Here is a 24,031-nt window from a genome sequence, read left to right as displayed (position 1 = left end):
GCAAGTAAAATTAGGAGTGATATTGCTTGCTGATCTCTGGGAGTGAAATCTAAGGCATTATAAGCTGCAGACAGAGCTTCGTCATCTTGATTGGGATTAACAAGACCCTTAAACTTTCTGGGTCTGGCTACCTTTGAGTTTCCTCTGAGATATTTGAGAGTTTTCTCTTAAGACAGGTGTGGCAGTGCCTTCCCAGTCGTCAGCTTGTTGAGAAGGTGGCGACGGTGGGAATTTGCTGATGCAGCTTGGAGCGCTGGGGCCCTTGGTCACCCAGAATGCGTCCACTTTGTTATTTGTTTTCTCAGACAAAGAGTTCACCGTTCGGCTGGAGACGGAGAAGCGGCTGTACACGGTGGGAGAGCCGATGGAGTTCAGATGCATCCTGGAGGCACAGAACATTCCTGACCGTTACTTCGCTGTCTCCTGGGCCTTCAACAGCTCACTCATCGCCAGCATGGGGCCCAACGCCGTGCCAGTCCTCAACAGTGAATTCGCCCATCGGGAGGCCAGGGGCGAGCTCCAAGTGGTCAAGGAGAGCGACAGTGTCTTTGTGCTGAAGATCTACCACCTCCGCCAGGAGGACAGCGGCAAATACAACTGTCGTGTGACGGAGAGGGAGAAAACAGTGACCGGGGAATTCATCGACAAGGAGAGCAAGCGTCCCAAGAACATACCCATCATTGTCCTCCCCATCAGTAAGTATAGGGAGGGACCGCTTCCTTCCCCTCCTCCCACTGGTCTGGTCCTAGAGCTAGCATCATCAGGGAAGTCTGGGGAGAAGAGAAGAGCTGTGGGGAGGGCAGGGCAGGTTCCAGCAGCTGGCAGAGAAAACCTCCCTCCTTTCTCCAGCTCGCCTGCCCACACTTAGCACCCTGCCCCCTCCCCCCTCTAGTAGGCAGAGCATCAGGTGTGTGTTTGCAGGCTGGCGAGGGGCCTGGCAGATCCGAATGCTAGCAGCTCTGTAAAAATGCCAACAGTGCCAGCTCAGTTTGGAGACCAGCCAGGACTCCAGCACAGCTGTTCACTCCCATGTGGGAATTAAATCCCAGAAGAAATGGGTGGGTGCCTGTCTTGAAACCTCACTTAAGAGGGTTGGTCTTTTATGGGAGGATTTTAAATCCTGAAGAGCATTATTAGGAAAGATTTGCTTTCTGGGTTTGAGGGTGTAGGGATTGGCATTTCCCTAATTGTCTCTTCCCTTTTGGAAGTGGGCTTTTAAAAGTCAGTGGATGGGACCTCTCACATCATCCTGGAGCAGAGGCTTTTAAAGCTTAGATCATTTCCAGGGTTGCTTAGGTGGGCTCCCTGCCTGCTTGTAGCTGGCATTGTCTGGGTGGGTATCGGTCAGGACTGCGGGATTAGGGGACTGCCTGTGTTTCCTTATCTTGGGTTTAATCATTCATAGTATCAGCATGTCCTTATTAATATCTCATTTCTCTCATAGTTTTATTTTTAGTAAAAAGAGAAACCTTAGAATGCTCTGATTTTAAACAAGATGGTGAAGTTTTTAAACTAACCTTTAACCTTTTTCTCCACTGCTCAAACTGTTCTTTCTCTTAGGCCTGTAATGATTCCCTTTATATTTTTATTTACACTTTGACATTTTTAATACAGTTTAAAGTGTGAAGAAAAACACAGACAACAGGGGTCTTGCCGCTCTTTTTTTTCTTTTCTCACCAACAGGATGGCTTTCTTTTGTGCTTATTATTATTTTTTTTTAATTGCTCTCTGACACACATCTCATTGTCTTGAAATTCTTTTCTTTCTTATTTCCCCCTGCAATGCTTAGCATGGTGCTTTGCATAGGGTAGATGCTTGCTGAGTATTTGTAGAATGGAATTTGTTGAATTGGATGCCCGTTCTTTACTATTTTCCTGTCGGTCTGTGCTTGCCTTAACCACGGACTCTCTACTTTTAAATCTGCTTGTCTTAACCACGGACTCTCTACTTTTAAATCTGCTTGTCTTAACCACGGACTCTCTACTTTTAAATCTGCGACTAATTCCTCATTGTTCTCTAAGGATCCAGTGAAGGACAGCCACACTGTGTCCTTGCTCTGTTTTTTGTACTAAGCGATTTCCCCTGTCCCCTTCCAAGAACTTGTTTGATGATCTGTGGCCTGCTATATTGCTTTTCCAGCAGATAACTGGGTAGTTAGAGTTCCCCAGCACCACCAGATCCTGCCCCAAGGCCACGTGGGTAAGTCTCAAAGAACACAGTGAATCACATCGGTAATGGTGATAGTAAAGACCTGGATTTTAATGGCGCTTTATCTCCCAAGAGCCCAAACTGCTTCTGCGCATCTCATCTCCTCCTCCACTCCCAGCCCTCCAATCCAGTAGTATTCTGTCCATCCTCTGAATGAAGAGACCAGAGCACCATACTGGGAAGTGGCTAAGCCGGTTCCGTTTAGTGGTCAAGCTTGCATTGCGTTAGAAATATCTGCTTCTAACTCCAGATCGACTGCTCTGCGCTTAGCCTGTGCTCCACCATCAGTCTCCTGATTTGGAATTTCGCTGTGACCATGCACTTAGATTCTCATTAGTTCTGTCCTGGTTTTCATTTAATCCAGAGAGTTTTTAATTGCTGGCTGCCTTTTTCTCAAGCTTGGAAACACTTGTAAATAGTCTTAATGGGCAGTTAGCTTTGTGTCTGTATTTGCTTTTGCCTGGGCTGCAGAATGTTTTTTTTTTTTTTTCCCCTTGTAGTTTCACATCTAACTGCTTGGTTTTTTCAGGCTTGCTCAAATAGCAGATTCCCAAACAGCAGCCATCGTAACAAATGAGCCAGGGCTTATAGAAGAGCCCATTAGGGTGATAGTAGGGGTGGGAGTGATGCCCTGTAAGTCATTCTGCTTAAGGCAAGAGGAGACGGTTTTTTCCATTGATGCCGAAGTTGCCCTTCTTTAATTGCTGGCTTTGAATTGATAGCACTGGAAGTGAGTCATTAATGAGTCTTTAATCTAAAGAGGAATATTGTTACTATTAACAATGATGAAAAATAATTATCTGATCTGATACTCTCAGTGTCATGACCTTTAGAAGTAGGACTATTAGTACTTCCATTTTGCACACGAGAAATGAAAGCTTGTGTAGATTAAGTAAGAGCCCCAAGACTGCAGGGTTAGGGGGCAGTAGACTGGGGCCTGGAACCTGGTCTGTCTGCCTCCAAATCCTAGTTTTTAGACATGAGTGCTGTAGAGGTAGCTACTCAGGAGATCTGTCATCACCATGAATCATCTTGGTGTGGCTCCTGGGAAAATTCCTATTCCCCACTCTGTCTGTTTTTCACGTGAAACAAGCTTATCCAGAATGGGTGGCCAACACGTTCACTATAGCAAGAGCTCCATGCCCGGGCTCAGTGCTTATCTTTGTCTCTTTCTGCCTGTGGGGAAAACAACAGGGCTAAGACTGACTCCAAATGCATGGTCATGGATATGCCTTTCCCCTCAGTAATTGGGTGTGCCCCTTGATCTGGGATTAGATTGATTGATTGATTCAAAATTGTATATGTTTTATGTGGATGGTGCCCAGAAAATTGGAGCCAGATTAATCTGGTGCTTTCTGTTTTTTTATGCCTTGCTTTTTGATCTCTATAGATAATTATACAAAATAATATATGCATAATCAAGATAGATTAAAATACCCAAAGTCTTTATGAAAAACAAATAGTTAATGGGAATAGTAAAATTAATTATCATGATGACCAGTTTTTGAAAACCTGTGTATTAGGTGATTTATAGACATTGGCTTATTTACTTTATAATCTTTAGAAACTTCACGATATAAATAACACTCTCCCCACCTAGCCCATTGAAGAAGGCATGTAGAGCTTAAATAATTCCATTGGAGGAGGTCAGATAGCTAAGTGAGCAGCACAGGAATAAAGGGAGTAGAATCCTTATCCTGGAGTTTGATTGGCAGAAAGTCAGGGTCGAGAGCAGCAGAACCCCTGGGCGAGGTGGATGGCCACGGGAAGGCGAGCCTCTGCCTTCAGTCTGTTCCTCTTTGTTGGTGAAAGCCTGAAAGGTTGCTTGCCACTCGCTCTGTGAAACGAGGCCATTGCCGCTGCATTGTTGCCCACAGCCAAGGAAGAAAGCATGTGCTGTCCTCCAAATACTTCCTGGCACTTTTTTTCATGCTTCCTAATATTGCTCTGAAAGACTCAAATGGCATATATGAATGCTCAGCTTTCATTTGACTGCTGTAGCCCTAAATGATGGGAAGATGAGGTGAAGTAGAATTTTCAAGCTATTTAACTCACTGAAAACCCAAGTCAAAAATTCTTAACCCTGCTGAACACATTCCAGCCATCCATCAGACTCTGAGGGGGGATTGGTTCCAAGACCACCCCAAATCTGAGACTGCTCAAGTCCCTTTATACAAGGTGGCTTTTTGGATTTACATATAACCTACACTCATCATCTCTAGACTATTTATACCTAATACAATGTAAATGCTATGTAGAGCTGCCAATTTGCCAAAATTCAAGTTTTGTTTTTTGGAACTTTCTGGAATTTTTTTTTTTTTTTAATCTTTTCTGTCCACCGTTGGTTGAATCCATTTATGTGGAACCTATGGATATGGAGGGCTGACTGTACCTGATGAATTGTTTTATGCCCTAAGGGTAATGTTTGATGACATATTTCTTAGGTTCTGATTCAATTCTCAGGTCTTAGGCCCTCAATGTCCCACATGTTATCTTTGCGCCCAGCAAAGGCCCTCCTAGGTTATCAGGTCTAAAATCCCAGGCAGCAAAGCCCAGAGCCAGCCAGGGCTCGTGGCAGCAAGCATCAGAGGGCTTGCATCCTCCCAGGTCCCCTGTACCTGAATAGAGTGACATTCGTACCCCTTCTCCTGTGACGTCTGTGGGGAGGGCACAGTGGAGCCCAGAAAGCCCCAGCGTGGCCCTCTCTCCCTCTCCCCAGAGAGCAGCATCTTTGTGGATGTGGCCAGCAACGCCAGCGTCATCCTGGAGGGCGACAATCTGCACCTTACCTGCAACATCCGGACGACGGGCCGGCCACCCAGCCGCTTCTCCGTCATCTGGCAGCTGGTGGACCGGCAGAACCGCCGTAGCAACATCATGTGGCTGGACCGAGACGGCACTGTGGAGCCCGGCACATCCTACTGGGAGCGCAGCAGCTTTGGGGGCGTCCAGATGGAGCAGGTGCAGCCCAACTCGTTCAGCCTGAGCATCTTCAACACCAGGAAGGAAGACGAGGGCCAGTACGAATGCCACGTGACCGAATGGGTACGGGCCGTGGACAACGAGTGGCAGATCGTGGGGGAGCGCCGGGCCAGCACTCTTGTCTCCATCACCGCTCTCGGTAAGTAAGCTCTGCTGTCTTTTGGTGGGACCATTGTGGGAGATGCTCCCGTATCAAGACACTTACGAGAAAAAGTCACTCAGTCGTGTCTGACTCTTTGCGACCCCGTAGACTACAGCCTGCCAGGCTCCTCTGTCCATGGGATACTGGAATGGGTTGCCGTTTCCTTCTCCAGGGGATCTTCTCAACCCAGGGATCGAACCTGGGTCTCCTGCACTGGTGGACTCGTTATCATCTGAGCCACCAGGGAAGCACATGGGAAATGGACGGCACCTTCCAAAGGTTTTGATTGAAGAAAGCATTGACGAAGTATGGATGGGGTTCAGGGAACCAACAGTGGTTCAGCATGGTGGGCCCAGGGGATGGGTGACAGCTGGGCACTGTTACTACTCCTGGGTCTGGGTGGTAGGAGTGAAGTTGTAAGGATTCTGGCCTGGGTGGTCCCAGATAGAGGAGCAAAGACCACTGCTAAAACTAACCTGGAAGCATGGAAGCAGGGGCTCAGCCCTCCTGGCAGTTTAGAGCCTGGCAGAGAAGGGTAGGACAAAACCTTTCACCATTTATTTAACATTTACTACCCTTCCTGGCTGAGTGTAAATAAAGTTTAACTGTCCCTTAGAATCCTCACCTAGCCTACAAGTAAACATTGTCATTTTACAAGGAGACTCCTTAGAGGGGATAACTCATTTGCCCAGGGCTATAGCTTTTAAATGACAAACCCACAGTCTTGAACCCAGGAAGCCAGCAATCTGCCTTAAAATTTTTTTCAAAGCCTATGTTTTTATCTTTTCCTCCATACAGCTCTTCCTAAAGAAAGCCATTTCCTGATTAGCATGAAATTAAGATACCTTGATACCCTGGCTAAAACCAGGGTATATTAGATTTCCTTCTCATGGGGTAGTTAAAGAGGCTTCCATCAACATTTATCTGCCTAATGAATCTGTATATTACATTTTACAAGACCAGTCAGCTACTTTGCTGGGAAGGTACCTTGTCATGTTAGGTGTTCCTGTTTGCCAAGAGACTGTGACATCAGTTGTCCTCAGCGATTTCGCATCCCACCCCTGGACCATGCTCACCTTCCTCGTTGGGAGGGCTGCTGCTGTTTCTGGGCACACCCCACTGGAAGGGGCAGCCCCAAGTGGTTTTGCCCTCACCAAAGCCCTGTGTCACCACCCGCCCCAGATCAGAACTACTTTTCCTTTCCAAAGCTTAATCCCAAAGATTGACCTGCTTTCTGCACTCACCATGCAGCTCAGATTTCTGTGTCTGGAAACCTCATCTAGTGGTTGAGTTTCCTGTTCAGCTCAATCCCTGAACCTCTGCTCAGCATCCTCTGTGGACATATGGGAAAGGAACCTATGAGGAGAGTCCTGGGTGTTCAACAGGGGGAGTCTCTCCTTCCTGTGAGCCTAGGAATGTCTTGAGGGGTGGTTAGAGGTAGAAGGAATTTTATAGCATCAGGTTGTCCTCTGAATTTTTTTTAAACCGTATATATATATATATATATATATATATATTTTTTTTTTTTTTTTAACTTTTGGCTTCTCTGGGTCTTTGTTGGGGCACAGGCTTAGTTGCACCATGGCATGTGGGATCTTAGTTCCCTGACCGGGGATCAAACCCAGTCTTCTGCATTGGAAGGCTGATTCTCAACCACTGAACCACCAGTGATGTCCCTGTCCTCTGAAATTTTTTCATATTCATCGTATATCTGTGGTTCCCACAGCCAGGACTTACCAAGGGATTCTGACCTCACTCTGCCAAAAGATTTCATTCCATACCTTGTCTTTTACCAATGGAGTTTAAAATACTTTCCTTTATGTCTTTTTTTTAAAAAGGAAGGTACTATTCCAAGTATTTTACATATACTAACTCATTCAGTCTTCACAAAGACCCATTTTACGGGTGGGGAAATAGAGGCAGAAGATTAAGTAACTCGTTCAACATCACACAAGTAGAAAGTGTCGAAGTTGGGCATCTGGCTCCAGGGTCTGTGCCTTTAACCTAACTACTGCCTTATGCTTCCCAGGAGTAAAGCCACCTAATAAGGTCCCTGGAATCAGTGATATACATGTTTGTAATCTGACTGCCTTTTACTGGCAGCTTGATAGTGGGCAATTTATATACACTCTCTGGGCCTCCTCTGTTTCCTCTCTGTAAGAAAAGAGTGCTAAGCCCACCTGTCCTTCAAGGTTGTTTTGAGGATTCAGTGAAGTGACGTGAAAGTGAAGCAGTTGGCACCATGCCTGGCACATGATCAGTTCAGTCGCTCAGTCGTGTCTGACTCTTTGCGACCCCATGAACCGCAGCATGCCAGGCCTCCCTGTCCATCACCAACTCCCAGAGTCTACCCAAACCCATGTCCATTGAGTTGGTGATGCCATCCAGCCATCTCATCCTCTGTCATCCCCTTCTCCTCCTGCCCCCAATCTCTCCAGCATCAGAGTCTTTTCCAGTGAGTTAACTCTTCACATCAGGTGGCCAGAGTATTAGAGTTTCAGCTTCAACATCAGTCCTTCCAGTGAACACTGGACTGATCTCCTTTAGGACTGATCTCCTTTAGGATGGACTGGTTGGATCTCCTTGCAGTCCAAACAACTCTCAAGAGTCTTCTCCAACACCACAGTTCAAAAGCATCAATTCTTTGCTGCTCAGCCTTCTTCACAGTCCAACCCTCACATCCATACCTCACCACTGGAAAAACCATAGCCTTGGCTAGACGGACCTGTGTTGGCAAAGTAATGTCTCTGCTTTTCAATATCCTAGGTTGGTCATAACTTTTCTTCCAAGGAGTAACTGTATTTTAATTTCATGGCTGCAGTCACCATCTGCAGTGATTTTGGAGACCAGAAAAATAAAATCAGCCACTGTTTCCACTGTTTCCCCATCTATTTCCCATGAAGTGATGGGACTAGATGCCATGATCTTAGTTTTCTGAATGTTGAACTTTAAGCCAACTTCTTCACTCTCCTCCTTCACTTTCATCAAGAGGCTTTTTAGTTCCTCTTCACTTTCTGCCATAAGGGTGATGTCATCTGCATATCTGAGGTTATTGATATTTCTCCCGGTAACCTTGATTCCAACTTGTATTTCTTCCAGTCCAGCGTTTCTCATGATGTACTCTGCATAGAAGTGAAATAAGCAGGGTGACAGTATACAGCCTTGACGTACTCCTTTTCCTATTTGGAACCAGTCTGTTGTTCCATGTCCAGTTCTAACTGTTGCTTCCTGACCTGCAGACAGGTTTCTCAAGAGGCAGGTCAGGTGGTCTGGTATTCCCATCTCTTGAAGAATTTTCCACAGTTTATTGTGATCCACACAGTCAGTCTTTGGCATAGTCAAGGAAGCAGAAATAGATGTTTTTCTGGAACTCTCTTGCTTTTTCCATGATCCAGTGGATGTTGACAATTTGATCTCTGGTTCCTCTGCCTTTTCTAAAACCAGCTTGAACATCAGGAAGTTAATGGTTCACGTATTGCTGAAGCCTGGCTTGGAGAATTTTGACCATTACTTAGCATGTGAGATGAGTGCAGTTGTGTGGTAGTTTGAGCATTCTTTGGCATTGCCTTTCTTTGGGATTGGGATGAAAACTGACCTTTTCCAGTCCTGTGGCCACTGCTGAGTTTTCCAAATTTGCTGGCATATTGAGTGCAGCACTTTCACAGCATCATCTTTCAGGATCTGAAAGAGCTCCACTGGAATTCCATCACCTCCACTAGCTTTGTTTATAGTGATGCTTCCTAAGGCCCACTTGACTTCACATTCCAGAATGTCTGGCTTTAGGTGAGTGATCACACCATCGTGATTATCTTGGTCATGAAGATCTTTTTTGTACAGTTCTTCTGTGTATTCTTGCCACCTCTTCTTAATATCTTCTGCTTCTGCTAGGTCCATACCATTTCTGTTGTTTATCAAGCACATCTTTGCATGAAATGTTCCCTTGGTATCTCTAATTTTCTTGAAGATATCTCTAGTCTTTCCCATTCTGTTGTTTTCCTCTATTTCTTTGCATTGATCGCTGAGGAAGGCTTTCTTATCTCTCCTTGCTATTCTTTGGAACTCTGCATTGAGATGCTTATATCTTTCCTTTTCTCCTTTGCTTTTTGCTTCTCTTCTTTTCACAGCTATTTGTAAGGCCTCCCCAGACAGCCATTTTGCTTTTTTGCATTTCTTTTCCATGGGAATGGTCTCAATCCCCGTCTCCTGTACAGTGTTAGATGGGGCACACAGATAGTGCTCAGGAAATTCTGGCTGCTCAGTTGTAGGATCGTAACCAATGTGTTAATGGTCCATCATACTGTCACGGCTGATGGGACTCTAATCACCCGTCCTGAGGAGTCAGTATTTGGGGTTAGGGATGCTGGAATATGGAGAGACTCAGTCTAGCACACCTGCAGGGCCCTGCTTTGCCCAAGGTCCCCCGTTCTGGAGATCGGTCCTTCCTGCTGTGGGTCTTTTGCTGCCTCTTTTCCCTGGATTCCATGAGGAGATGGAGGTCAGATTGGGGAGCCAGCCCGAGCTGCCCTGCCCAGGGAGCAAGGGCACCTGCCCCGCCTGCCTCCCGCTTCTCCATCAGAAGCGCGCTGATGGGCCGGGCATGAAGGCAGTCGGCATTGGGCTTCATCTCCTGTTTCAGCGTGGAATCCAAGCTGTCTAGGGATGGTCCCGCCTCCATACACTCAGTCTCTGCTGTTCAGGGGTGGGGTGGGCATCGACGCGACAGAAATCCAACTGAACGTTTCATTGGGAAGGGTTTGCTAGTGCTGCTTAAGGAGAATCACCGCCAGCCTCTTTCTGTGAGGTCCTGTGAATTGTTGGGTTTGTGTGTCAACACGCTAGCAGAAGCAATACTGGCCTGAGCATCTAAAGAGCCCCATGTTCTTTACATCTGTGTCTCTTGCTATCTCGCATACAGGGTCATTGTTACCATCTTTCTAAATTCCATACATATGCCTTAATATACTGTATTAGTGTTTTTCTTTCTGACTTACTTCACTCTGTATAATAGGCTCCAGTTTCATCCACCTCATTAGAAGTGATTCAAATGCATTCTTTTTTATAGCTGAGTAATATTTCTTCGTGTATATATAGCACAACTTTCTTATCCGCTTGTCCGCCAGTGGACATCTAGGGCAAAAACCACTCCAATATTATAAAGTATATAGCCTCCAATTAAAAAAAAAAAAAGCCCCGTGTGTGAGCCTTTGTTCTGTTAGCTTTTGGCAGGAGCTGTCACTGCGTCCCACTGCCCTGAGGAGGCCAAGTGTCTGTCCCATGCAGAGGATGTGTCTATCTACCTCTCTCTGCTCTCTCTCCAGAAACGGGCTTCTCAGTCACTGCCATCTCCCGCACGCCGGGGGTAACCTACAACGAGTCCTTCGACCTGCAGTGCATCATCAAACCCCATTATCTCTCCCGGGTCCCTGTGTCAGTGACGTGGTGGTTCCAGCCGGTGGGCACCAACGAGTTCCACGATCTGGTGACCTTCACCCGGGATGGAGGAGTCCAGTGGGGGGACAGATCTTCCAGCTTCCGGACCCGGACGGCCATCGAGAAGGCAGAATCCAGCAACAACGTCCGGCTGAGCATTAGCCGAGCCAGCGACACGGAGGCGGGCAAGTACCAGTGTGTGGCGGAGCTGTGGCGGAGGAACTACAACAACAGCTGGATGCGGCTGGCCGAGAGGACCTCCAACCTGCTAGAGATCCGGGTGCTGCAGCCAGGTGAGGGTCCCGGGTGGGTCCCACGTGCCTCTGCCAGCTGTTGAGATGCAGGGAGGCAGGACGAGTCGAGTGCTGAGCCCTTGGACGGGCTGCTTTTATTTCCCAGCTTTCTAGTTTGAGAAATTTCACGTGTGCAGGAAGCTACAAGACCCGTATTCCCTTCCTGTGATGACCAGTTGTTCACATCTTACCGTGTTTGTTTCTCCCTCCGTGTGTCAGTTTTTGTCGATTTTGAGTCATTTAAGAGTTAAGTTGCCAACATCAGGACACTTCCTCCTAAATAGTTCAGTGTGGGTCTCTGAAGATCAGGACTGGGTCCCACCCAACCATAATAGCGGGCTTCCCAGGTGGTTGAATGGTAAAGAATCTGCCTGCCAATGTAGGAGGCGTGGGTTCGATCCCTGGGTCAGGAAGATCCCTTGGAGCAGGAAATGGCAACCCACTCCAGTGTCCTTGCCCAGAATTCCATGTGGTAGTGAAGAGCCAGACACGACTGAGCGCACGCACACACTCTAGAACCACAACAGCATTGTCAGACTCTGGGAATTTAACACAATTATAGGACAGTACTAGCATTTTGCCAGTTGTCCTGAAAATGCCTCTTATAGTGTTTTCTCCTTCCAAATCTGCATTGAGTCACGGGTCACAATCGTATTTAGTTGTCATGTCTCTTTAGATTCCTTTAATCCAGAACACTTCCCCAGTCGCTTGTATGAGTATGTGTTTGTGTGTATGTGAGACGATGTTGATATCCGTGGGGTATGCAGGCCAACTTGACTGTTTGTGGAAAGCTCTGTCTCTTAATGTCGTCTCCTATGATCCTTGCAACAGTGATGTGAACAAGGTACCCATTGTCCCCTGTTTGCAGACAGGAACCTCAGAGGCGAAAGGGAGAATACAGGCTCTTACTGAATGTTTGCTTTGCACTGGGTGCTTGGGATTATTTTATGAAAATTTCACAACAACCCCAGGAAAGGTCAAGTGATCAGCCCAGGGTCATGTAGCTGGTGAATGGAGCCATGTTTGAATCGTTTCCCCCACACTGTTTGCCCTGCCCTCCTGCCCTGGATTTGAGCACTTGAGAGCTCCCCTCTCCCGGGTAGGTGGGATCTCTCTTGCATCAGGTTGTAAGGACACACTCATTTGGGGAGCCTTAGTCAGGGGGCAGTGTGCAAACACTCTCACCTTGATCAGGCTCTTCCTCTAATGAGAGGGTAAGTTTCTGCTGCTCTTTCTCTGTGTCTGTACCTGTCTTCAGTTAGGTTGGTGGCAGGCAGAGGGAGGAGCCTGGCCCTGAGCAGGAGAGCACCAGCAGCCATGCAGTGAAGGGTGGGATCTTTGCAAAGACTTTGCAGAGATACCTCACCGACTTTGCAAAGATGGTTTGAACACCATTCAAAAAGGGTGTTTCTGATTGCTCACAGCCATGGTGTGCACCCAGACCCAGTCTGCTCCACCACTGCAAATGATCACAGTGTTTGTTATTTTCAGCAACGTGAGGTTACAAAGTGGCAACATCTGGGCTTATCCTTCACCTCTTCTAGCCCCATAGCAGGGTCCTGTTTGGAATGAATGACTTGGATAAGTGATGGGAAGGTTCCCTGGCCAATTAGTAGAGCTGAAACTTGGACAACAGGATGCCAGGGAAGAGGCTGTTCTGCTGAAGTGGATTTGCAGGTTAATGGGAGGTTAAGCAGAGACCCTGTTTTGTTTGAACCCTTGTTGCGGAAGATGCTGAGGGACCCGCTTGTCTGCTTCTCTGAGTAATTGCATCCTTTGTGGTCTCCTCTGTCCTCACGGTCAGATTGTGAACCCCCTCAGTGCCCATCACGTGGTTCCAGCTATAGAAGGCAGAGGAAGTACTGACCCTAGGACCTTGACTGGTGCTGCCTTTTCAAATAAATTCCTAATATTTGCTTGCTTGTCTTATTACTTAGAAGCTAAGACGGAATTTACTTAAGGAAAGAAAAAAGAATTTGTTCATTGAAGATTCTAGTTATTTGGATTTGGATTAATTCTGGTGCTACTAAAGGGGAAGTAGGGCTTCTCAGGTAGCTCAGTGATAAGAATCCACCTGGGATGCAAGAGATGTGGGTTCAATCCTTGGGTCGGGAAGATGCCTGGAGAAGGAAATGGCAACCCACTCCAGTATTCTTGCCTGGGAAATCCCATGGACAGAGGAGCCTGGTGAGCTACAGTCCCTGGGGTTGCAAAGAGTCAGACATGGCTTAGCAACTGAAACAATAACAGCTAAAGGGGAAAGGGGACAGAAATGTACTAAATACCTCTTGGGTGCCAGGCTTTGTGCTTAATACCTCTGTTTTCTTTTCATATTCATCCAGCAATGAAATAATATAGATGTATTTATGCCCATTTTGCTAATGAGGAAACCCAGGCTCCCACTGTTTAGGAGCCTTGATAGGGACAGTTTGCTTGTCAGATGGAAAACAGATTGGAACAAGGAGCCTAGGTTGCTCTGATATCCACATACCTCCATTTTCCATTATATCATTTTATTGCCCCCTGAAGAGTTAGGGGACCCAGGATCTGCTCTGAGGGCTATATGTTTAACTCTCACATGGCTTACACTGAGTCAGTTTGTTTGTGATTTCACCATGAAGCGAGAACAAGCAGCGACTGGCATGGGAGACTTGGGAGCAAGTGCCCGGGTGCTTGGCCTCTGCTCAGAGGAGCATGGTAATGCACTTGGCTGGCCCTCTGGGGGCCGCAGAGAACAAGGTGGGAGCTGAGGCTGAGTGTGTGCAGCTCCCGGGAGGGACTGCGGCACCAGAGAGAGTGCATCCCCCTTAAGTGTTCTGATCGCTCCTTATCAAATATTTATGCACTTAGCACTTAATATTTTCCAAAGGGCTTTGTGTTCATTTTTACTCTTTTCCTCACACACCCTGGTTGTTACTAGAGCTTTTATTTGGGGAAGTAGGAGTGGAGAAATTCCAGAGGGCTGGCCACGAGTCAGAGCGCGTATTGGACACTTGGTGTGAATGGCCCTCAGTCACCTTTCCTGCAGCCTTGAGAAGAAAGTACTGCTTGCCCGTTTTATAAATGGAATATCTGAGGCTCCGAGAGATCAGGACTCGCCAGAGTCCAAAAACAGTGGGAAGTAGGGGTGGGAATCCAGGTATGAATGTCATTCAGAAGCAGTTGGGGTGGATGAAAGGGAGACTTTGGCCTTTTTTAGACCGTATCAGAAATGATCCTTTCTTGAACTCCCCCGGTGGTCTAGTGGCTGGAATTCTGTGCTTCTACTGTGGAGCCTGTGCTTCCACGGGTTCCGTTCCTGATCAAGAAACTACGATCCTGCGTGCTGCATAGCACACCCCGTCCCAACCCTGCCCCCCCCCCCCCACCCCGCGCCAAATCCTTTCTGCATTCAGTTAATCTCATTTACAGAAGCAGTTTCTCTTTGTAGAGTGCTGTGTGGAGGTGTTTCCGCACTGGTGGCGGAAGAAGTAACTGCAGTAGTGATATCAGCTGATCTCTATTGAGCATTTCTGGCGTGCCCATCACCACCCTGAATGCTTTATATACAATAAAGCTCTTCATTCTTAGTCCATGCAGTTCCACGAGGGGGTGCTGGTTTCACCCATTTTATAGGTGAGGACACTGACACAGAGGGTAAATAAATTACCCAGCGATCCATAATAAGTGGCGGAGGCAAGATTCAAATCCAGACAGGCAGTCTGGCTCCAGAGCCCAGGCTCTTAATTTAATTCTATTATAGTATTGCCCCCGCCCCCCCACCTTAGGAATCTTCTTTGGTAACATATACTTTGATTTAATGCACCCTCTCTCTCAGGTTTACCATCCCTGAACCCCTTTAGCAGACTGTTAAATTTGTTTTCTTAAACTGGAATCACAAAGTCTCTGTAGAGGTTCCTCCAGACACAGTTTGCTCATGGTGAAGGAGTTTAAATTGGGCCTCCTTGAGCACCTCTGTTTCTTCTCACTTCTGCCACCAGATGGCTCTAAGGCCTGGGGACACCAGAGCTCAATCCAGTGCTGGCTTCTCTTCTTTTTACTCTTCTTCCACGTCTTGCCTCTCAAACCATGGATTCTTAACCCTGCTCTGGTGTTTTCCACAGGAACATCATCGCCCCCCTGCCCGGCCTTTTAGAAGATGCTTTTGTTGAATATGCTTGTTTGAACAGCATGACGTAGAAACCCAGGGACTGTTGGCTCGCTCATGGCAGTCCTTTTATCAGCCCTCTACAGCTGGTGTCACCTGCTCCCAAGAAGACTGTGTGCTTTGTGCCCTAGACCAGTCCTTGTCAGGGCCCCTGACTGACCGGGCCGCACCACGGCTCTTTGTTTCTTTGAAATCCCTGGCTGGATGGCGTGATAAACATGTGGATCCAATTACTGACCATTCCAGAGGTGCACTTCATGTTCCAAAGGCACATCCATAAGGACCTCTTCAAGGAATCCCGTCACCCTTCCTGTTTTGTTGATTTAGCGTAGCCTTCACTACCATTGAAGGCAGAGTGTGACAGGACTCTTAAGCTAGTTCAGCATATTTGATTCTTAGCTCTTAATCACTTATTTTTCCTTTTAATTTTGAAGCATTGCTTTGCTTCCTTCTGATTTTCTTTAGCACCCAAAATACCCTCCAATTACATATTCCTAAATACAGAAGCAATAAGGGAAATGTCAGCACTCATTTTCCAAATATTTACAACCGTATCTTGGTCTGGCTATTAAATATTGCGCATTAAAATTGACAAAGCAATAAACAAGCTTCTAGGAGGACAGCCTCCGGTGTAGAAAGCCGACTTGTCAGTGGGTGTATTCTGCGGGGATTTTGCTGATGGGCAGTTGGGATGAATATTTAATACCCTCTGGATGCTGCCAAATCTGTTTTCTCCAATTTCTTATTGCTGACCTGGCAGGTTGGGCAAGCTGAGGGCTCTTTTCTTTGACTTCCTTGAGTCCGGGGCCTGTGACAGTGGCTGTCCCTGTCACAGGCTAGTAGGTGACAGGCTGTCCTGTCCTTCAGAGAGGTTGGCCCCTCCTTTCTTTCAGGAGAACCTGAGGCTCTCTTTCCATCTTGTGTGCCTGTGGCTTCTGCCCAGTGGGTGTTGAGAGCAGGAGCGAGCATGAGAGCAAGCGCCCTGGAGGAGCCCCGGCCCTCCCCCTGTGCCTCAGGCCTGGTTGTCATGGTTACACCGGGTGCACCCGTTTGGAGCCAGTGAGCAAGGGTCAGTGCTCTATCTGCAGACAGGTAAGGCAGACAGGGCATGTCTGGGTTACCCTAATTAGCTGTTTCTACCTCCTGACTTTTGCTGGTTTCTCCTCGCCCCTCCCTTCCAGTGCCTTCTACGAGCATGTTTGAGCACCTGCTGTGTGCCACCTTCTGTGCTGGGTGCTGTAGCTGCAGTGATGGGTGTGTCACAGGGCTTGCCTCTCAGGCTGGCCAGAAGCTAGTCCAGGGGGTAGGCCACAGGGTTGCGCGGAGAATCAGTTTGCATGGGGGTGGGTGGCAGGAAGGAGCAGCACAGCTTTCAGGCTCAGAGTTGTGAGTAAAGAACATCACAAGGGAGGCAGCAGCGTGCTTGTGACTGAAGCCTAGGGTTGGGGAGAGGTTGGGTTGGCAGGGGCCAAGGGAGCCCCACTTCTACAAGACATCGTGGAGTGTCAGAGTTCATGAAGGTTAGAAGCAGGGACAGAGCAGACAGCCTGGGTTTGAATCTTGGCCCTACCACTTATCAGAAGTATGACTTTGAGCAAGTATTTTTATAGAACTGGGGATGATAATATTTATTGCATAGGTCTGGTGAGGACCAGATAGTTAATATTTATAAAAGGCTTAGAGCACTGCTTAGCACATAGAAAGGATTGCATAATTGTGTGAAGTAAGAATATTCTAAACTGGGCAGAGAAGACTTGGGACTGCACTTATTATGTTCTCCTTTTTTTAATAACAGTTTGTAGTAGTCCCTTTCCTACTCTAAAATAAAATTCATGGAATCTTTAAGAATTGTTGCTGCTGTTGTTCATTGTTGTTCAGTTGCTCATTGTGTCCGACTCTTTGCTACCCCATGGGCTGCAGCACTTCAGGCTTCCTTGTCTGTTCTTCACCAGCTCCCGGAGTTTGGTCAAACTCATGTCCATTGAGTCAGTGATGTTACAATGCCCTTATGGTGGCAGAATGGAGAAATTTTTTTAGAAGTAGTTTGTAATAAAGCAATAAACTCTAACATGTCAGTGCTCGGGGGCGGCTACTGTGGGAGGATCGGTCCCCAGTTCATGCTGCTGCCAGGCAGAGGCCCTGCTCCCCACCCCATTGCTCCGCCTGATTGTGTCAGTGGTGCCACTTCTGAGCAGCACTGCTGTCTGGACTGGTTTCCAAGATCCTGAGCAACTCGTGAGATAATGCTGAACAAAGCAAAGGAAACCCTTCCCTTGACTTGCCTAGCATATGTTAGAGCTATGGAAAAAAACAAAAAGTATCGTGCTGATAGCAAAATGAAAAGTGCTAGGTACTAGCCACCGAGTTTTCACTTTGATTAATGTCATGTGAAAGTCACACGAGACTCGAGGCAGAGACCTCTTGCAGAGTCAACCCAGGTTGGTTTACAGAATCTACTGGCTTTAGGCCATCTCATATTCTGTACCCTCCCTCCGCCGCCCTACCCCAACCTCAGTTTCCCTGGTGTCCCTGAGAGCATTGCTGTCCTGTTGAGAACTGCAATGTCGGGAGCCACAGGCAGGCCCTAAGCTGGGAGCAGCGAGGTCGTGTCTGCAGCCTAGGAGGCTCTCCCTGGTGAGACTGAGGCTGGAGTATAAGGTCTGAGAAGGAGACAGTTAGGGGCTCAACCAGGGTATGAGCACGGGGAGGGAAGGGAGGGGTGCTAAGGTGGTGTTAAGGCTGTAGGGACTCTAAGGTGTGGTAACTGCTGAGTAGCAGGTGCCTTTGCCCCCTCCTTTCTGTTTATGGGGGTTGGGGGAAGTTGGTTGCAGAAGTCTCTAGCCGTAGTGTTTTGTTTTAATTTACTTATTTTTCTCTGAGCTGGGTCCGTTGCTTTGTGAGGGCTTTCTCGTTTGGTGGGCAGGCTTCTCACTGTGGTGGCTTTTGTTGGAGCACAGACTCTAGGTGCACGGGCCTCAGTAGTTGCAGGCTTCTGGCTCAGCAGTTGTGGCGCAGGGGCCTAGTTACTCCGAGGCATGTGCAGTCTCCCCAGACGAGGGATTGAACCTGTGTCCCCTGCATTGGCAGGCAGACTCTTATCTACTGCCCTGCCAGGGAAGTCCCCCTCCTTCTTGAAGATGGATAGGATTTGCACATGCGTGCACACACAACACACACACACACACACACTTCTCCTGCAGCCCTTCCTTCATTCTCTCCCAGTCTCCTGGCTGACTTACGTCCCTCAGTTTGAAAAACCCCTGCTGTCCAGCTACTGCCCCCTGTAGTCCTAATGACTGTCACAGATCTCTAACAAAGACAGAGCCATCCCTCTCTCCTTCTGCTCCTCACTGCCTGTTTGCTGCCCTCTGGCTACTGCTCACGCCGCTGTGCAAAAACTGCCATCTCCAGAGTTACCTGCAGCCACCTCGGTGCCACACCAGGGATTTCTCAAATTTGGTGCATCAGAATCACCTGGAGGGCTCCTGAAACCACAGGTCGCTGGGCCCCGGGCACAGTGTAAGTCAGTGTCTTCACCCCACATGATGCTGATGTTGCAGGTCCACAGGTGATCAGAGGAGTCAGATGGAGACTCTCCAGGTACAGAAAGAGCCTTTCTCTCCAACAGCGTACAGTCCAGCTCTGGGAGCTGGGAAGTGCCTGGTATCTGTGCAGACATGTGGGGTGTGTGAAGGATCTGGCCTGCAGCCTCTCACCCATCTTCCTACCTTTTCCTCCTGCTGACTCATGGTTGGGAATTAACCAAGTCCTCAGGGACTTTTCTTTCACCTTTGTGTTTATTGTCTAATTCCATTCCATTCACTCACGCAACTGAAAGGTTTCTCAGGCTTTCAGGTGCATTGGAACCACCTGGGGATCTTGTTTTAAAAAAGGCAGGGTCTGGTTCGGGAGGCCCGAAGTGGGCCCTGTATATCTGCATTTCTAACAAGCTCCCAGGCGACACAGATGCTGCCAGTCCGCAGACAGTAGTTTCTGTAGGAAGTGTGCAACTTATGATTGGCATTTCTTGACTTAGTAGGGAGCTTTGAATGTGGGATTGAGCCCAGACACCAAAAAGAAAGGGGAATGGTGAAAACATCCTGCATGTTTATTGTATACCAGGCTCTGTGCTAATTTCTTTCTATAGAATATTGCTTTTTAATCTGCACAACATTCCTCGGAGGTGAATGCTGTGATGTTTCTCATCTTGCAGATGAAAATGCCTCCGATTCTTAAGGGGGCTGGGCTCTCCCCACCCCATAGAGGAAGGTGGTGCCGGCTGGCCGCACATCGCCCAGGGCAGTGCCGGGTAGGATGCGAGAGTGTTTCCTAATTACTGGTGCAGGCTGCCATCTCCCCTGGGCTTCAGGAAAGGTCCTTTCTGTCCTTGAGACGCGAGAGGAAATTCAGAACGTAGGCATGGAGCTGACCCCTTGCCCACCTGTCAGACATGCACCAGATTTCAAAAATGCCTCTCTTTCAAGCTTTTCGACACTTCACAATATTTTGACGTGGAAAGGAAGAAAAAAAAAACCACCTGAAATGCTTTGAAACATTTCTCTTCCTTGGATTCTTGTTCTCAGACCATGTGACTAGTTGAAGTTTAGTCATAGGAATACAGTTTAACATATGCAGTTACTATAGCAATGGAGGTTTCCTTAGTAACAGTTGCAAAAATAATCTGGCCCCAATTAATAATACATTTTAAATCTCTTTCTATTCTACACTGAACAACCCAGTTATTTTGGCCAAGCACCAGACAATTCAGGTGGTGTCATTTGCTCTGATATAGATATCATTTGCATGCAGTGAATGGGGTTGGAAAGGAATGAAAAGGGAGCTGGTTGTTTCAAGTATTAGAGGCATCGGATCTGAAAAGTCGACTGGTAGGTTAACGTGAATCTAGTTTCCAGAGCTTGGGTGCTTGTTGGTGAAGCCTGCCCTGGATTCCAGTGCCCTGGGGATGTTGTGCGTTTGAAGAAGGAATAAGGCAGGAGACTGGGCTTGTTGCCCAAAAAAGATGAAACCAGAAGGGTGGGGTCGTGGCCCAGGGGATTTCTCCCAGGTTATTTCAACCGCATGTGTTGATGCCTTGAGAAGGTCTGTAGGTATGTGAATTCGGCTTCGTGAAGAGTGTCACCTGATTTAGCACCGGAAGACACAGCCTGAGAGTTGCTTTTGTAGTCATGGTATTGTGTATTGGACTCTGCTATACTTAGCTTGCTGAATCCTTTCAGTCACTAAGAACCTTTGTCTGTGGCTTAGCCAGGTGTCCAGGTGACAGTCTGGAGCTTTCGAAAGTTTCAGTAGCCTTGGGGTATGGGACTTGGACCTTGATCCTGCCTTTCCACTCTCAGCTCTAAGAGAGCCAGCCGGCTGGAGCTGACAGAGAGACCCAGGCATGACCAGTGGACTCAGTCCTGTGTCTGGATCAAGAGACTGATCAGCAGGGATGCTGGAGACAGGCCCAGGCCAACCTGCCCTGGCCTTACCTCTGGGCAGACTCATTGCAGGAAGCCCAGCTTGCTCTCCCTATCAGGGTCTGTGCCTTGTCCTGAGTTTCTTTCTTAGCTGATTTGGTCCTCAACACACACAGTATATAGAGAAGGGTGAGGGTAAAATGATGTTTTTACTTTTAGCTTCCTAAGGGAAACTCGGAATTGTGATTTTTTTTTTCCCCCTCTTTCTCAGTAAGGGGAGGATGGTGAGTAGGGGAAGCAGAGCCAAGTATAATAATGATGAAGTGGGTGAGATCTCCGATTACCTTCATAAGATATATTTCATTAGACCGTGGCTTCTTGGCACTTTAAAGGAGAGCACGGTAATTAATTAGGTAGGGTAGATCAGGAGAGAGGGGAAGGGGGGGCTGGAGTTAGCTCTGTTCTGTCCCATTGTTCATCATTTTTTTCTCTGCCTTCTCCTTCCCCCTCCTCCAAGCAGAGCACCCCAGCATCCTCCCACCGACTGCTACCACATTTCTCCAGCTCACTCTCATTCACTCACCCACTCACACACTCATTCATTCGCATATCCCAGAAAACGTTGAGTGAGTGAGTGCTCTCCGAAGCCCAGATCTGGGGGTGCAGTGATGAGAGCATCTCCAGGCAGGACCATCTTACTCTTCAGAGCACCCCTACCTTTAGCCTCATGAGGGACATGGCGCGGGCATACTCTAAACAGTATGAGCAGTTGGAAGCTGCTAAACTGCTTCAGCAGGAAAATGCTATGGGCAGGTGTGTGTTTTTGCCAAATCTCCCTGGAGGCTCTGTGATGGGGTTAGCAGCCAGGAGGGACAGTGAGGACCTGAGCTGGGGGTGAGGAAAGGCAGAGGCAGGAGAGGCTGTTTGGGATGAGATGGGGTCTGTGCTGCTTCCTTATGTCAAGCCATGCTTTGAGGGAAGCCCGTCAGTGTTGGGTCCTCTAGGAACTGTGCTAGACGGGGAACCTGGAGGCAGGACCTGGGATAGGCCGCATTTCCAGGAGTATGTGGTGATTCTGCTAAAGCGCCCCCTTTTGCTTTGCAGTGACAAATTTGCAGGTGAGCAAATCAAAGCGGACCCTCACCCTGGTGGAAAACAGGCCCATCCAGCTGAACTGCTCAGTCAAGTCCCAGACCAGCCAGAACTCCCACTTCGCTGTGCTCTGGTATGTTCACAAGCCCTCGGATGCCGACGGCAAGCTCATCCTCAAAACCACCCACAACTCTGCCTTTGAGTATGGTACCTATGCCGAGGAGGAGGGCCTGAGAGCCAGGCTGCAGTTTGAGAGGCACGCGTCCGGAGGTCTGTTCAGCCTTACTGTCCAGAGAGCCGAGGTCAGCGACAGCGGCAGCTACTACTGCCATGTGGAAGAGTGGCTGCTGAGCCCCAACTATGCCTGGTACAAACTGGCAGAGGAGGTTTCAGGGCGCACGGAGGTCACTGTGAAGCGGCCAGGTAAGAGCAGGGGTGCAGCCTGGGCAGTGGGCGGAGCGCAGAGAGACTGCCTGGGGGTGGCAGGCTCTGCAGATTGATGCTGGATTAAGTGTGGCACAGAGTGTCAGCCTAGTACACTGTGGGCCGTCCACTTTACCTCATGGGTCCTGGTACTGATGGAAAACTCAGAGGCGCATTCTTGACTCTGCTGTTGTAGACAGCATCTTCACCAGGGAAAAGCCCAAGGGACAGACGGGGGTCGCAAGGGGCAGCAAGGCAGGGCCCCTGGTGCTCCTGGACCTCGGGCTGGTGCCAGCTCCATGCCCAGGATTCCTGCCCGGAAGGCGTTTTCTGGTGACCTTCATCTGCTTCTGCCTTCTTCGTTTTCACCCAATCCCAGTCCAGGAGTGAGCCCTTCCTGTCCGGACCGAATCACCCCTCGACCCCTCTCAGGTCCTGTAAGTGCGACCTTTATCCTGTTTATGCTCTGCTCCCTGACCTCTGCTGGCGTACTTCCAGGGAGGGAGCGCTGACTGCCTCCGCCCCACTTGGTTCCACTTTTGGGTGGCCCTGGTCGTTAGAAAGTCCCCTTCCCTGTAATTTCCCTCTCGGGTGTTAGGTCTGTCCCACAACAACCCGAGATTAGTCTAAGTGATACCCTTTCAAATATGTGAAGGGAGCCCCTTCTCCTTGTTGAAAAGTTCTAGTTCTCTGCGCTTTTCACACAATGTGGCCTTACACTCCTCTCCATCCCGCATTCCTGCGTGCCCTGTAGTTCACCGTTACCACTACTGGTGCTTCCCGATGGGCTGTGGGATGCTGTGCTGCCCCCCTGTGCCTTTGCGTATGCTGTTCTCTCCTGGAGTGCACCTCCCCTGACGCTTCTCCCCTGTCTTTAGCCCGTTTCTAAGACTTCACTCAGCACCTCTTCCAGGAAGCCTTCCCTGGTTTCTCCTGTGTCACCAGGGGTTCCACAGAAAACGCATAGTATAATAGGTGTTTTCATTTCTTCTCCACTATGCTGTCAGCACTTAGAGGACAGGTGCTGTGCCTTTGGATCCCCAGCCACTGGCATGACACCCTTAGTAAATATGAATGGTTGCTTTCCCTGACACCCCCAGGGCCTTTGTGCTTGTTATTCTCTCACCCTAGGACATGTTAACCATAGATGTCCATCTATCTCATTCTTCCTCAGAGAGGCATTCCTAGCTCATTTTAACTAAAATGGTACCCTAACCACCTCACTGGAAAATACCTTGATGCTGGGAAAGATTGAGGGCAGGGGGAGAAGGGGACGACAAAGGATGAGATGGTTGGATGGCATCATTGACACAATGGACATGAGTTTGAGCAAGCTCATGTGTGCACGTGAAACACGAGACAGTGAAGGACAGGGAATCCTGGTGCGCTGCAGTCCATGGGATCGCAAAGAGTCGCACGTGACTTAGCGACGGAACAACAACAATCTCTCCGTGTCTCCTTTCTCCAGCCTCTTCAGAGCACGTCACCACCTGGAACAGCTCTTTGTATATAAGTCATTATGAACTGCCTGTTCGTATTTATACTTGTGGACATTCGTTTATCATCAGTCACTATGTGTTACTTGTTTACTATTTATATATTCAGAATCAGTAGGCGGGAAGCCCCACGAGTGAGCACAGGTCCTGTTTTCCGCACCATGCTATTCTCACGGCTTGTCTCCCAGGAGACCTCCATAAAAGTTTGTTCTCTAAGCAGATGAAAGCAGATGCAGAAGGGGTGGCCTGGCCCAGGCCGAATGCCCCTCCTCTGCTCAGGATACTGTATTTCTCAGGCCACCCGGTCCTGGGCTTCTCATCTGCCTCATGGTCCACCCCTTCTGAGGCATAAAACAGGAAACTCCAGTCTAAATGATTCCTGTTGATATTTCCAGTGA

At 48.3% G+C, this 24,031-nt stretch overlaps 1 protein-coding gene across 5 annotated transcripts in view; it reads left to right on the top strand.

Moving 5' to 3' along the window:
* Nucleotides 1–24,031, top strand: part of IGSF3 (immunoglobulin superfamily member 3) — a 131,444-nt gene that overhangs the window by 73,446 nt on the left and 33,967 nt on the right. For 4 of the 5 annotated variants that reach the window (XM_018045963.1, XM_018045965.1, XM_018045964.1 and 1 more), the window contains exons 5-9: nucleotides 306–695; nucleotides 2,140–2,199; nucleotides 4,928–5,329; nucleotides 10,651–11,055; nucleotides 21,727–22,137. In XM_018045963.1, coding sequence (XP_017901452.1) covers nucleotides 306–695; nucleotides 2,140–2,199; nucleotides 4,928–5,329; nucleotides 10,651–11,055; nucleotides 21,727–22,137 — 1,668 coding nt within the window. The remainder of the gene's footprint in view (nucleotides 1–305; nucleotides 696–2,139; nucleotides 2,200–4,927; nucleotides 5,330–10,650; nucleotides 11,056–21,726; nucleotides 22,138–24,031) is intronic. The other variant, XM_018045966.1, reaches the window with a different exon arrangement.

This window comes from Capra hircus, chromosome 3 (genome assembly GCF_001704415.2).
Source record: "Capra hircus breed San Clemente chromosome 3, ASM170441v1, whole genome shotgun sequence".
Classification (NCBI taxonomy): Eukaryota; Metazoa; Chordata; class Mammalia; order Artiodactyla; family Bovidae; genus Capra; species Capra hircus.
The sequence above is the reverse complement of the archived record's forward strand: the minus strand, read 5'-3'. Positions and strand labels throughout refer to the sequence as shown.